Consider the following 16148-nt stretch of genomic DNA (forward strand, 5'->3'; position numbering starts at 1 on the left):
GACAAGCACAGGCACAGGGTCATCAAAATTGGCGTCAGTGTGAGTGGAGACGTGTCATCTTCTCTGATGAGAGTCGCTTTTGTGTGTCACATGCAGATGGACGGGTCAGGGTTTGGAGACGTCAACGAGAGCGTTTTGCTGACCGAAACGTGTTGGAAAGGGATGCATGGGGTGGTCCTAGTGTCATGATTTGGGCCGGAATCGGACTTAATGCTAGGCTTGGACCAATGTGCTTCCAGAATGTGGGTCAAGGTCGATGACGCGGCATCACAGCTCAGCGTTACATTGACCAAGTCATCAGACCTCATGTTGCTCCATTTTTTGCCCGACATCGGAATCACATTTTCCAGCAAGAGAATGCTCGTCCGCATGTTGCAAGACTTACCATGGCCTTTCTTCAACAGCACAACATAAACGTCATGCAATGGCCGGCCCTTAGCCCTGACCTTAACCCCATCGAGCACTTGTGGGATGAGATTCAGAGGCGTCTCCACCAAGTGCAACCAGCGCCTGCAACTGCTGATGACCTGCGTACAGCTGTACTGGAAGTGTGCAGAATGATACCAAGGGCCTTCACAAATCGTCTGATCAACTCTATGTACAGGAGATGTGTGGCAGTGATCAGTGCTAATGGTGGGCACACCGGGTATTGAATGACGTAATTCAAATGATCGAAATCGGAAAATGCAATTGCTGACACAAATTGTAAAGACCTTATTGAGTATGGATACCAATGAACTGTGTTTGCTCAAATTTCTGTACATCTGACTCCACTCGTATTTGTATACTTAACTGTTGAAAAAGAATTACAGTGATGCTACATGTCAGACTTGCCTTTCGTTTGCGTGTGAGTGTAATTTTCAACATTTAATACAAAAAATATAGAGAGGGACAGGTAGAATAAAACTGAGCAAGACATTTCATTGGCTACCGAGACTGATGACATCAGAGGGTTTTTGAAAGGTGAAGGGGTTGACAAGAACTGATCTTTCTGTGTTGACTTGTAATGTGCCAATCATGTCGAGGATGTGGTCTGTGTAGCGTTGTATCGATTCTGGAGACGGCAAATCTTGGTTATGTTTACGTGGAAATGACGGGCAACATCTTTGACTTGAAATGTTTCTCGGGCATCGGCGCTTCACTATTTGTGCGTGTAACAATTTTTATTGCCATTTTGAAAAAATGACTTTGCCGCGTCCCGATCATCCATTTGTCCTCTATAACAATGAGTGTCTGTAAGAACGAGTGTGACTGAATCATTAGCACTCATTAACACGTGTTAAACGCTCCAAGTTGTATTTCTGAGAAAAAAGATAGAAATTTGTTCCTCCCTCGTCACATTTTTTCCTACCCCAAAATTTTAAAAAGTGCTTCTACCATCATCACTTTTGATTTTTATGTTAACCGTGGTATTGTTGAACAAGGAGTGATAGATGCATCGTTTGTGATGTCTTATACCAATGGCGAGGACGATTCGTGTATGTTCGATATCACGAGAAGTATGATGCATGTTCATTGTTACGGTGCGTTTCGGTGATTCCTTCTACAGACGTGTTTTTACCCTGACCGGATCTGCAGATTATATACCTGTATTTGACGTCACCATACTTGTTATTGTGGTTTTCACCAGTTGAATAACCCTCTTAGATACTGCATAAGTTCTGGCATTCTCCAGTATTCATTATTCCCCAGTATTCACCCGCGAAACGAAATACTAACCACGAATAAAACAACAAACCTTTAACCCCACTCACTTACTCTTTTCTCCAGGGCAAACGATGGAAGGCACACAGTTAGCAAACCCATGCGGCTTCAGCTAACCAATGTCTATGACGTCACTCCCACCATCACGGCCAACAGTCTAGCACTTCCGGAGGGGACACCTGTAGGGACCGATATTGGCACCGCCTTTACTGTGGTAGATGAGGAGGAGGGAGACTCTTTGTCGTTCGCTATTTCTGGTAAGTTCAGAAAGTCTTCGGGAGCTTTGTCAAATATTTGTGTCACTCCATCAGTTATGGACATACGATCAAATGCCGACGAATACTGCCACACTGTACCAGTACAGTACTGAAGGTCACGGCCGCATGGTCGGTCTGGGGCATGTACCATGTACCTTTCACTCATTCGACAATAACATAGTATAACACCTGCACGTCTGTAAGTTCCAAACTGGTTGAAGAAAAACCTTCAGGAGACGAAGTTCGATGTTAATAGCAGTAAGGCGCCGAATTGTCAGGGTCCTGATGCACAAAGCGTTCATAACTCTTTAGTTTATCATAGACTTACGAAAGTCGTAGCGCCAAGAACAGTTGTGCATCGGGGCCCTGCACACACCTTTAGACGTTTAACCCGCTCAGCCACCTTGGAACCAACTGGAAACCACGGCACCTAATCTCCAGTACACAAATTCTGACGCCCAACCCGCTCCTTCGCCAAGGCTTCCATTGACTTCTACGGCGACAGAGCGGGTTCGGCGTCTGACTTTTGTGTACTGGCTATTATGTGCCTGACTTTATATTGGTTCAAAGTACTAGAATCTGCTCTGTATTAAGGAAGTATAATCCCAAATATATTTGCTACATTTACAAAATATATGCTATATTTACATAATATATGTGCTACATTTACATACTTTCTAAAATGACATTGCGTTTTCAAATATGACTTTGTCCTTAATTTCTCGTAGTTGCTAACGCTATCGGTAAAACTGTACGTCGTTGACTGTCACTCGCGACCAGTTAAGCCACAGGGTCTGACTGACCGATACGCTTAGTTCGTCATTGCAATAAGATAAGGTATCTAGAGCCCTGACTGATGTGAGTAAATGAGTGAGTTACGTTTCGCGCCACTTTTAGCAATATTCCAGCAATATAACGGCGGGGTCACCAGAAACGGGTTTCACACGTGGACAGTCAAGCCTGAGTGTTCAGCGTGACGGGCGAACTCTTGGACCACTTGGCTATCTCACCACCCCCTTACGAATGTAAACTCAGGATTGACCGGAACTTGTATGTGTACTGAACCATGGATACATGTACAAGCGAGGTCATGTCAGCCATGTCCATCACCTTTTGTTCAAAATGTAATAATTAATTTTTTATTGTGTTCATTAAAACTCTGGCAATCTGATTGGTTAACTGGGAACATTTCTTTTGAGTTCATTACTCAATGAATCTGAAACAAATAAGCCACGCCCACCGAACCGGACTACTTTTGGACCTGAGGAATGTCGGGGAATACCTTTACACAGCGAGGGAATTCCCTTGCACTCGCGTACCCTAATGAACTTTGGGTAAACATTGAAGTGATACATTGGGGTTAACATAAACAAACAACTCAAAATTATCCGTGAACGTTAATAACGCCTCCACAAGAGCGTGCGCACGTTGGAACATCAGTTCATGGCATCGCAATCCCAGTCACATCACAGCCTCTTTCCACTTGCCCAAATACTACAATCTCAGTTCCACTAACTTCACATCATCGGGCTTCATTTCCAATTCTCACTTTCCAAACTGTCTCTTTCAGTTCGAACGTAGTAATTCAAACGTTTGAACTTGAAACTTTGCCGATACCGGGACGCGTCACGTTGAGTTGTTACACTCTGATTCGCCGACCGATGTTAGCTTGGTTGATTGACAGCTGTTTGGGGGTGCTCTATGCTGATTAGCTAATGGTTTGGTAGGCGTGTCATTTTATGTAAATGAGTCACCTGAGCCATGTCACGCCATTACCGAATTCTTACACCTAAAATGTTAATCGGTGGTAACAAAGATATCTGTTTCGATGAATTTGATTATGTTTAAAGAAAATATTGTCGAAAGGGTATAGTATTTGTTGCTGAATTTCATTATAAATTAATTATAATTATTCATACAGTTTGCACATCGGTTTTTAGTTTCAATCCTTAAATGATCTGAAATAGAAAGTTCCTTTACCAACATTCTTAATCGATAAATATAAAGTATTCCGTTGTGTTGACTCGTGGTGTTCCGATTAATTGAAATAATCAAAGATTGGTCGCAATGACCAAACGACCCAGCAATCATAAGCGAACACAAACGATTTTGGAATTACTGTTTTAGTGTTTGAAACAGTTGAAGATGGAACATATCTTCGAAGTTGTTAGGGCTTGAAAACGTTGTTTGTTCTTAGACAACTCCCTTTACTATCTCAACAGTCATGACTGAATATTTCTTGAAGACCCCAGGAAGTTTATGTTCATGATATATTAGTCATCACTTTAAAGCAGCAAGTTGCATCATGATATACATATCTGCAATAACAATCTGGATAGGAAAACCTGAAAAAATGACACTAACTAGTTTTTTCGATGAGTTTTCATTGGTAATGAAGCAATCATCATTTGTGAGATTTCAACCAACTGCCAAATCTAGTGTTGACTTCAGGAACAAGAATTATTTACGAAACCATTCCTTGAAGTGTTTAAGTTTCACTCCATCTAGATGTCGCCATTGTCACATTGATCAGCCTTCATATATTTCCAGGTTCTCACTCTGACTTTTTGTCCTGTGACTCCTCGAGTGGGCGGATCACCGTCGCGAAGAGTATGGACTCCGAGGCGACCACTTTCGACTTCAGCGGGCTTTCACTGACTGTTACCGATTTGGGCGGCAACCAAGCAACATCGACGTTCGACCTGACAATCTCTGACTACAACGACAATATTCCAACGTTTTCCCAAGACTACTATGAAGTCACCGTCGACGACGGTTCTTCTTCAGGTATATTGAGAAATACTGCATCCAAATGTCTAACTGACGCTTGCTATTGGATATATACTGACGCTTGCTATTGGATATCTACTTACGCTTGCTATCGAATATATGTTGGACACATTTAAAGTAATGCGATCCGTCTGATGCACTGACACTGCAAACGTTGAGATATAAGTATCATAACGTTATATGAGTATCATGCTGACGTAATGTATACATAAGAATAACGTTACCGTCATAGTCGTATTAACGTCGCCGTAATGAATGTAGAATGCTGACGTCATGCATGAATTCCACTGATAGTTTCGGCTTACATAGATAATACTGACCCTGTTGGGGACGTTGTGATAGTGAGATATAATACTTGCTTTATGTTAGTGACATATAATTCTGACGTTGTGTTAGTGACATATAATTCTGACGTTGTGTTAGTGACATATAATTCTGACGTTGTGTTAGTGACATACAATACCGATGTTGTGTTAGTGACATATAATTCTGACGTTGTGTTAGTGACATATAATTCTGACGTTGTGTTAGTGACATACAATTCTGACGTTGTGTTAGTGACATATAATTCTGACGTTGTGTTAGTGACATATAATTCTGACGTTGTGTTAGTGACATATAATTCTGACGTTGTGTTAGTGACATACAATTCTGACGTTGTGTTAGTGACATATAATTCTGACGTTGTGTTAGTGACATATAATTCTGACGTTGTGTTAGTGACATATAATTCTGACGTTGTGTTAGTGACATACAATACCGATGTTGTGTTAGTGACATATAATTCTGACGTTGTGTTAGTGACATATAATTCTGACGTTGTGTTAGTGACATATAATTCTGACGTTGTGTTAGTGACATATAATTCTGACGTTGTGTTAGTGACATACAATTCTGACGTTGTGTTAGTGACATATAATTCTGACGTTGTGTTAGTGACATACAATTCTGACGTTGTGTTAGTGACATACAATTCTGACGTTGTGTTAGTGACATATAATTCTGACGTTGTGTTAGTGACATACAATTCTGACGTTGTGTTAGTGACATACAATTCTGACGTTGTGTTAGTGACATGTAATTCTGACGTTGTGTTAGTGACATATAATTCTGACGTTGTGTTAGTGACATACAATACTGATGTTGTGTTAGTGACATATAATTCTGACGTTGTGTTAGTGACATATAATTCTGACGTTGTGTTAGTGACATACAATACCGATGTTGTGTTAGTGACATACAATTCTGACGTTGTGTTAGTGACATACAATTCTGACGTTGTGTTAGTGACATATAATTCTGACGTTGTGTTAGTGACATATAATTCTGACGTTGTGTTAGTGACATACAATACCGATGTTGTGTTAGTGACATATAATTCTGACGTTGTGTTAGTGACATATAATTCTGACGTTGTGTTAGTGACATACAATTCTGACGTTGTGTTAGTGACATACAATTCTGACGTTGTGTTAGTGACATACAATTCTGACGTTGTGTTAGTGACATATAATTCTGACGTTGTGTTAGTGACATACAATTCTGACGTTGTGTTAGTGACATATAATTCTGACGTTGTGTTAGTGACATATAATTCTGACGTTGTGTTAGTGACATACAATACCGATGTTGTGTTAGTGACATATAATTCTGACGTTGTGTTAGTGACATATAATTCTGACGTTGTGTTAGTGACATATAATTCTGACGTTGTGTTAGTGACATATAATTCTGACATTTTGTCAGTGAGATATACGTATGTCCATGACAAGTGTTCCTATTCACCATGCCAACCTCTAAATGCCACTTAAGAAGAAAAATGAATCGTTATGCAAATATAACACCATATGTAACGATAACCATTGTATGAGCCTTGACTAAGACAAGCATGTTGGTAGTTTAACCATACGTCCAAGCAGCGACCGGTACGTAACACAACACGCTCTCCTTCAGGTGACATCCTCACGGTTGCTGTCACAGACATGGACACTGGCAACCAAGGAATTTCAACGTCCATTTTCTCGCAAGATGGTTCCACATCCGACTTTTCCTTCAGTGTCAGTGGGAATGTGCTGAGCATTGCTGCCACGCTGGATTACGAGAGTCGGGGAGCGAACGATTTTAAGTATGTGTTGGTCCTCCAAGCTGTTGACAGTCCCCCTGTAGGAGACTCTCTGACGGGAACAGCCGCTGTTGTTGTGAAGGTGAATGCACTTTCCTTTTGAAATGTGTCCTACTTTGTTTGTTGGTTGGATTGTGAGACTCAGAGACACTGCATCTATATGACGTTTGTCCGTCGATATGGGCCAGACAATCAAGTGATGTCATCACTGGCATCGATCCACATATACGATATAATACACGTGTACCGAGTCAACTAGCAGTACCACCAATCACGTCTTACGACAAACATGGCGCCCTGAACAACTACGATGGCTATTTATACGGGTTGTATCATTATAGTCACAGGTGATGATGTTGTTTAAAGTCGGCAATATATCATCCACATTAGGACTACGCGAAATCGAGTCTGATCGAGACAAGCGTGAGAAACGTGATGATCAGCTATCCCATTGCACATACCAACCTGAGAGTAGATTTTCGAAGCACCCTTACTGCTATGATAGTCGTAAGTGTCATACATTAACATAAACGTACGGCTATCTTAGCTTTAAGAGGCATCGGAAATATAGGCCCTGATAATCATCACCAGGCTGGCGACGCCTCACATGTACCGAAACAGTCAATTGTTAAACAATACAATGTAATGGGTAGAATTTCTATGGTGGGACAGAAAGGTGTGGATGTTCGGGATTCGTATCCCAGTTTATAAATTTCGTTTAGTTCAGTTTGTCTAAAAGGGATTGCCGCCCATTTAAAACCGACCCACCATGCTAAAACTAAATTACTCCTCCAAAGAGGAACTTAAATCCAAACACATCAACTCTGACAACAAACATGGAACATTTTAACTAACTTCTACATCAGATAATAGGATGACAAACATTTAACATTTGGGTTTGAAGCTTTAAAGGTATAGTCGAGTGCGTAAACGATAAATCATATGCATATAAATCTCAAAACCGACAGCCCTCTATCCGGCATGTTCTCAAATATCGGCACTTGACTTTGGTCCCGACAGAAGCTAGTCAATTTATGATCGTTTATACGCCCTCTAATCCGTATATTTAAACACCTTCTCTGCCGTCATGTCTAGTGTAAAGAGGGTCTGGTCAGAGGACGGAAGGTCCGTGGTTCGATTCTGTGTTATTATGCTGATATATAAGACACCTTTCGCTGACTTTACGTATATTTACACAGATTGCACCCGTCAACGAGCACACCCCATATTTGTCAGCAACTCCGTCAGCAATCACCATCCCTGAGAACACGGATGAACTGACTGTCATCACCACCATCTCGGCAGCTGATGATGACCTGGGCCAGGATGGCGCACTCACATACTCCATTGACTCTGTGACGCCTAGTAAGCAACATTCCATACGGGTTTCGGTAACATTGCTATAGGTTTTTAGTCGTTTATCAGCCAACTTTGTTGTAGTTCTAAGAGATATGGTTTGCCGTCCATCACCTGGTTGTAGTCATCCCCAGGTCTATATCACCTGGTTGTAGTCATCCCCAGGTCTATATCACCTGGTTGTAGTCATCCCCAGGTCTATATCACCTGGTTGTAGTCATCCCCAGGTCTATATCACCTGGTTGTAGTCATCCCCAGATCTATATCACCTGGTTGTAGTCATCCCCAGGTCTATATCACCTGGTTGTAGTCATCCCCAGGTCTATATCACCTGGTTGTAGTCATCCCCAGATCTATATCACCTGGTTGTAGTCATCCCCAGGTCTATATCACCTGGTTGTAGTCATCCCCAGGTCTATATCACCTGGTTGTAGTCATCCCCAGATCTATATCACCTGGTTGTAGTCATCCCCAAGTCTATATCACCTGGTTGTAGTCATCCCCAGGTCTATATCACCTGGTTGTAGTCATCCCCAGGTCTATATCACCTGGTTGTAGTCATCCCCAGGTCTATATCGCCTGAGTGTAGTCATCATTATGCCTATATAACCAGTTTGCAGTGATCACCAGGCGTGCATCACCTGGTTGTAGGCATCACTATGCGCATATCACCTGGTTGTAGTCATCCCCAGGTCTATATCACCTGAATGTAGTCATCACTATGCCCATACCACCTGGTTGTAATGATGAACATATATAGATTTCTGTTAAATGGTTTTCACTATTTTAAATATTTTGAATGTTTATACTGACAACGATCAAAATGAATGGCTCAGTCAAGTCGAAACCCCGCAAACATATTTACTATGTACTATTCAGAAATGTTAATGACATTACCTAGAATTTACAATTCCCCATTTACACGTATAAAGTCGCTTAAATAGTATCTTGCATCTTAGCCGCATCTACATCCATACTTGTTTTTTTTCTTTGTGTAGTCAACATGTCCACAGTACACAATATATAAATGTAGAACATATATGAATTTGAAATTTTCCCCAAATGACTTTATACCTATACTGTTCCTTGCGAAAGAAATGATTGTATTCATACCACACAAACTAATAGTTATGGCAACAAGTAAGCTGCCAATACCTGACAGCGTGACTCAAGTGTATGGCAAGGCCTTCTCTAGATGAAGATGCTTGTACACACATTGCTATAATTCTTGGGCAGCTTCAAACTCTATACTTAAACTGCTGACTCATCGTCTTTCCTTTGCGTGCGCAGAGCGTCTCACGATACATGTAGATCTTTATGGCAAAACATCGTCCATATTATCTTGATGTCGGGTGATCATCTACTGTCGGGTGTGAACAATGAACCTTTAGAACTATAAACGGTCACATCTGGTGTTGTGTCTTGTCTATCCCATCTGACATGCGATTTGAGCACAAACACACACTCCCTACAAAACAAGTTATCTTTCATATAGAAGGATATAAGTTACTGTTATCTACCTCCCCTGAAGAAAACACATTACACCAATCCTGTTTTGAATATCTCTCAGATACTGAGCCTTTTGTATAACACTTTTGACCTTCACTTCACTCGACATATGTTTGGTTCAGTCACGAAGATGGAAACTTTCAGGTTGTATAGGACTCTGTCGTCCATGCAGCCGCTATACAATATGCGGCGTTCTTCTAATTCCAACGTGGCAATGGTTATTGCGCGTGGTGTTCCAGAATCACATGTACCCGATGGTTTTAACAAAGTTCAGAACCTAGATCATCTGCTTTCCCTCCAATACTTATCTTACAGGACAATAATATTTAAAGCGCTGATTCCAAATTCTTCTATCGTCCTTTTTCAGCTATATTTAATTCTTCGAATCTTACTCTTTAAATCTGACTATATAGCTATAAAGATATGGAAATCTTGAAATTGATATTCTAATTTCCGCTGCATACAAAAAATAAAAAGATGTAAACTGGAAGCCTACACAATTTACCCTCATTTACACACATTATACATTCTATATTATAGTCAAGCTTGTCAGTGATAAACATTAACGCTGTTAAAATGTCCTGAATTTCAAATCATCCTGTTTTTCAGCTTCTGGAACTGGCCTCTTCACTGTGGACGCCAATACCGGAGACGTAAAGGTCGGCGGTCAACTTGATGCAGATTCTGCTACCGGTGGCGTCAGCAGCTACACCATCTCCTTCAGTGTCTCCGACAACGGCGCAATTCCCAAGTCTGTCAGTGGGTCATTTTCTGTGGCCATCACGGGAGTCAATGATAATCCTCCCTTCTTCGACCAGAGCGAGTACACAGTCGACGTTGATGAAGGCAGTGCTGTCACTGTGCTTTCACCAACGACAGCTGATCATGACGGCGATTCTCTGACTCTGACGATACAGAGTGGGAACGACCATGGCCTGTTTGAGGTCCAGGGGAGTTCTGTAGGTGTGGCTTCATCCCTGGATTATGAAACAAACCAGTACCACGTTCTTCTCCTCAGGTAGTTTTCTAAATATTCTCTTTAAACTTTAAATGCGTGTGTTACGCGGAAATGGGGAAATGTTTATGGGTGACACTTTCCGAGAACACTACATTCGGAACTATAGACTGATGAAGGGATTAAGAATATACTGGGAAACGACATAATACAGAGATTGACATACAAACGTCCTACATCCATATACATATCATAACGGACGACTGGAACGTATTAATATAGTTAACTCACTCACTCACTCACTCACTCACTGATTTTAGTACCTCATTCTCGATGTATGTTTCACTAGGGTCAGTGACGGCACTTATTCGTCCGACGTTCCGCTGGTTGTGAACGTCCAGGATGTTGTTGATGAGGACCCTTCCATCACTGTTGTATCCAGCACCTCGATGGCAGAAGAACAAACCATTGGAACACAGGTGTCTGGAGGATTTGTCGCCTTCGATCCAGATGGTTTGGATACACTGACATACGCCATTAGTGGTAAGCGAGCTAGGGTTGCCGCGGTTATGTAGCATTAGTGAGCAATAACATACTGAACCGCAAAGGAAACGTCACCCTACCAAACATTTTCCAGATGTTTCATCTTAATTTTTATTACTTTTTCACTTTTTAGCTATACCTGATTCGTAGACAATTTTCAGAAGAAAAAAATTAGTTTCATATTCTGTATTTGATGAAAATAAAACATTTTGTTAAAACGCGCAGTTACTAAAGTCATGATGGAACGAGGTTTTTGTGTGTGTTTCATGAAAATGACAATGGTGGTGTCATCCCTGTAAGAAGAGCCGCCGAACATACACTGAATCATTCACTGTTCGACAGTAGCGACATGTCATGATCATCAAGGGAGCATAGGGACAGACAGAGAGTTGTCAACGCTCGAGGAGGTCATGCACGTTATTGACTTTCGGATCCCACTGTCACGCCACGTTTCATTTTGACTTGTAGTTGTCAGAAATTTGTTTTTAAGTATTGATAAAACTCAATTTAGAAATCTTCACGACAATTATGTTATTCACATGTGTTTGACGTAAACTGTTTACCAATGTCTAAAAGAAAGTGACGTTTTTTACGGTTCAGTGTATATTCTTCAAAAGTACAACCCCCACTCCCACCCTTTACATACACATACATGTACGCACGCACGCACGCACGCACGCACGCACGCACGCACGCACGCACAGACACTCATACACACGCCGTCCGCGTTCCCCTCTCATGATCCTTCTTCTCCTGATCCCCCTTCAGACTTTCAGCGGTAACAGGCGGAAGACACCAAAAAATGTAACAACCACCAGCGAACACCACCGAATTTAGAGTATCTTTATGGTTATCCAGGATCCGGGAGCACCTATCTGAACATTGACTCCAGTACCGGGGAACTGACTATCGCCCAGAACGTGGATTACGACAGCGGACTGACACAAGTGGTTTTCACCGTAACGGTGACTGACACGGCCTCCAACCAAGCATCTGAAACAATAACCATCCCCGTCGACGACATCAACGACCTCTTCCCTGTTTTCAACCCGACTGTTTACGAAGTTGAAGTCACAGAAAACTCGGGTGAAAGTAAGTTCCGTTTTGTCAGTTACGTTCTTCATGGTAGCGCTGGTGGTGGAAGTGAAATGTTAAAGAAAGGATCTTCACGGTCAGGTGACCTTCAGAAAGATACTTGACGAATACATTCGTTACGTTTCAGTATTCGCTCATTTCTGTCATTATACAAAATGACATGGTTAACTTTCACCATCTTGTAGCTTCTGTAGACAGTTGTAGACTTGTCCTCTCACAGGTCCAAAATGAATACAACAAAACAACTTACAAAAGTTCAGCAGCATATAGGAAAGGCAGAGAATGATGTACGTACACACGTATTATCCTTAAAATTAAAACACTCATTTTTCATTCTCATAGACACTGCACTGGCCGATCTGACCTGCTCTGACGGTGATACTGGTAACAACGCTCTATATGACGTCACGGTTGCCAGTGGAGACGGTGGGGCGGGTATCTTCAAGATGTCCGGGCTCCAGCTTCTCACGGATTCCACCCCTGCTGACTATGAAGCTTTAGAAGCATCAGGCTACATGTACACCTTGGTCATCACAGCAGTGGACAAACCAGACCAGGGGGAGGCTAACACGGGGACAGCTATAGTGAAGGTGACGGTCAAACCAGAGAACGAGTTCGACCCTGTGTGGACAGGACCTGCTTCAGATGGAAGTGGAACCTTTGTAGGAGCTACAGTCAGTGAAGGAGAAGCTCCTGGATACGTAATCACGACATTCCAGGCGACTGATGCTGATCTTGCAGGTGATGGGGACATCACATACAGTATCACGTCTGTAACAGGAGGTAGGTAAAAGGGATCCACTTGCATTCAGTTGATATTACCGTCTCTATATTCCTCTGGTCTGTATGACTTTGCAAGTGTTCGGTCCGAATCCAAAATGCGCTCCGATTACGACCTCTGGTCTGACAGCAACGTCCCTATCCCCCACTGTTTCACTCCACTTCCTTATACTGATAAAACTAACATAACAGTCCATTAGTGGGGCTGTGCTAATCTTATCTCAGTATGTACAGTGGAAACTGTCTAATCCGGCACCCATTGGGACTGCAGAAATAATCCGGTTTAGACAATGTGCGGGTTTTAGAGCTGATGGTAAATGTGCAAGCCATGGGAAGGACTGAGATTTAATGTCGGTGTTGACAAATTTGCTGGATTGGACAGATGCCAGTTTTGACAGCTTCCACAGTATTTCATACGCTTACATGACAACCTATCTATGTGATCTGCAATACCGTTCACACTACTGTATGTTTGAAAGAAGGAATAATTGTGCCTGGTAGTTTTGCATTGCACATATACTCATACAAACCAACAAAGGAGCACATGAAAGTACAACTGTTCCTTTATTTATTTCAAGAATTTCACTCACAGCTTAATACATACCTTGTGAAGAAACCTGGGAAAGAAAACTGGAACACGTGCTCTTTCATGTGTTTCCATATTCGTTTCCATGAGTATATATCAGAAAGATGTTTGGTTAAATGGTGCATGACGTTCTTATATCATGTCATAAACGATCATCTTGCAAAAACAAAGAAAAAATACTGTCATGTTTAGGAAACGTAATTTGTTTTCTTTGTTGTTTCTTTGATCTTTAAACATCGATGTGATATTTTCGATGACGTGCATCAGGCAAGATCGTGAATGTGTACTATTGCAGCCTCCGGTGCAACAGCATCAGGCAAGTTCTCTGTGGACCCCACAACAGGGGAGTTGAGCGTTGCGGGCGTGTTGGACGTGGACTCAGGGACGAACGGAGAATCCAGCTACACCATCGGGATCAGAGCTTCGGATGGTGGGACGCCATCTCGTCATGTGGATGGGTCTATAGCTATCACACTCACGAATGTCAATGATAACGCCCCTTTTTATGATCAAGCTGACTACAGTGCTGATGTGGGTGAGGATGCCAGTGTTGGAGCTGTTGTGATTACCCTTACAACTGATGATTATGATGGTGGTGCAGTAACCATGGCCGTCGCAAGCGGACGTGATGATCTGTTTGAGTGTGTGGGGAATGATGTGAAGATCAAGGGAGCTTTGGATTTTGAGACCGACTCTACTCATTTGTTAATAATACGGTAGGCATGCTTGGCTATCTTGTGCGCATCGCCCATGTGTTTCGTAACTTCGGGGAGTTAACCTGACCCTTTACCATAATTGTGTCACCAATCGTGACATTATTACGGTGGGATTCAAAAGAAATGGACTTCACATTTTGTAGGAAATCAAACTTTGGCTTCAGCGTGACAAACGAAAGCTTTAACCACTAGGCTACCCATCACCCCCCTCTCCCATTTTTCAAAGACTAAATGTGAAAAGAGTCATATTTGTATATAGACAAGTCAGTGTTAAGGGCGGGTGCTAGTATTAAAAAAAACCCAATTGCCTTTGATTTTGAATGGACAAAATGACACACATTTATGTGCAGGGTTTAAATGTGTTAGTGCCACTCATCTGTCTTAAACTGAAGCATAACATCCACTTCCAGAGCCAGAGACGGTGTCTTTGAGACTGATGTTCCTGTCCAAATCAACGTCCAGGATGTCAGTGATGAAGATCCTGTGATCACCATGGTAGCTAGTGCCACCATGGCAGAAGAACAGGCAATAGGAACTGGAGTGTATGGGGGATATCTGGTCACTGACCCTGATGCTGGAGATACTCACACATATGCTCTGTCAGGTATGAAGAAAGATTCATGCTTATGAAATAGCCATGATCGTAAAATTATTTTGATTGGTTTTGGACTTATAAATACTTACTGTAATACAAAACATACCTGCTGATGCAGTGATTGTTTGGCACATTCCTGACATAGTAATACACTGTCTGAAAGATAACAGCATTGAAACCGCTGATTAAATTGGTTTTGTCTCTACAAGGAGGATCTAGACAATTCGACGAGTGCCCACCAATACAAAATAATGCAAAGATGATGTATACTCAACTTGTCCAGTTAAATGTAACATTTATGCACGTAACATCCGAGTTGTAAATTTATCCGGATAATTGTAACCAATGTATGTATTTAGTAATTCGATTTGCAGTTACTACAGCTCCTTACCAACACTCTGAAAAAGCTTCATGTATCGGCGCCTTCGACGGGGTAGGTAAAGAGGTGATAAAATAAGGACGCCCCGCACGATAATGTTGATCTCTCTTTACAACAGGAGCTGACAGCGGTTACCTCAGTATTGATTCTGCCACTGGGGAGCTGTCAGTAGCCCAGAATGTCAACCGAGAAGGAAGCAGTGGCAGAACCCAGCTGGACCTCACTTTGACCGTCACTGACCAAGGAGGTCAACAGGCCACTCAGGATTTCTCCATCATAGTAGAGGACATCAATGACTTGCCACCCGTCTTTAATCCTTCGGAGTTCACTGCGGAAATTACGGAGAATTCAGCAGCAGGTAAGGAGTCGTTCTGTGAAGTCAAGATAACAAACTAGCCGAAAACACGTGATGGTACCGACAATGTAGCTGATATTACCGTGCACCAGGTACCGTGCAATAGACTCCGCATAATCATCGCATTGACAGATTTGATTCCACACATGGGAACGTACTAAACATGCTTTTTTCTCCCAAGTCTTGTCCATGTGCAGAATATTTTTCAGGGGGGAATCCATATTCGTCCACCCATAAGTCACGATTCGTTTTGGCAAGGAATGTTAAAGGAATGGACTTTTAAGAATCAATTCACTCATTGTCAGTCATCTCTTCGTATGAGTTTCAACATCACTTTGCCTGAAATATCCAAAGTTGAATTCGTTAAATAACGGAAAACGTCATGTTCCGGGCGGAAATTGAGGTA

General features: G+C 42.0%; 1 protein-coding gene across 1 annotated transcript in view; it reads left to right on the plus strand.

Annotated features, from left to right (window-relative positions):
- The first annotated feature begins 386 nt into the window (after positions 1-386).
- LOC137260687 (protocadherin Fat 4-like) overlaps positions 387-16148 on the plus strand; it is a 28625-nt gene continuing 12863 nt past the window's right edge. Inside the window, exons 1-12 of the mRNA XM_067798280.1 lie at positions 387-646; positions 1771-1961; positions 4512-4748; positions 6705-6955; positions 8073-8238; positions 10348-10756; positions 11043-11236; positions 12095-12328; positions 12674-13114; positions 13993-14413; positions 14824-15017; positions 15506-15745. Coding sequence (XP_067654381.1) covers positions 387-646; positions 1771-1961; positions 4512-4748; positions 6705-6955; positions 8073-8238; positions 10348-10756; positions 11043-11236; positions 12095-12328; positions 12674-13114; positions 13993-14413; positions 14824-15017; positions 15506-15745 — 3238 coding nt within the window. The remainder of the gene's footprint in view (positions 647-1770; positions 1962-4511; positions 4749-6704; positions 6956-8072; positions 8239-10347; positions 10757-11042; positions 11237-12094; positions 12329-12673; positions 13115-13992; positions 14414-14823; positions 15018-15505; positions 15746-16148) is intronic.

The sequence above is a fragment of the Haliotis asinina genome, chromosome 14 (genome assembly GCF_037392515.1).
Source record: "Haliotis asinina isolate JCU_RB_2024 chromosome 14, JCU_Hal_asi_v2, whole genome shotgun sequence".
Classification (NCBI taxonomy): Eukaryota; Metazoa; Mollusca; class Gastropoda; order Lepetellida; family Haliotidae; genus Haliotis; species Haliotis asinina.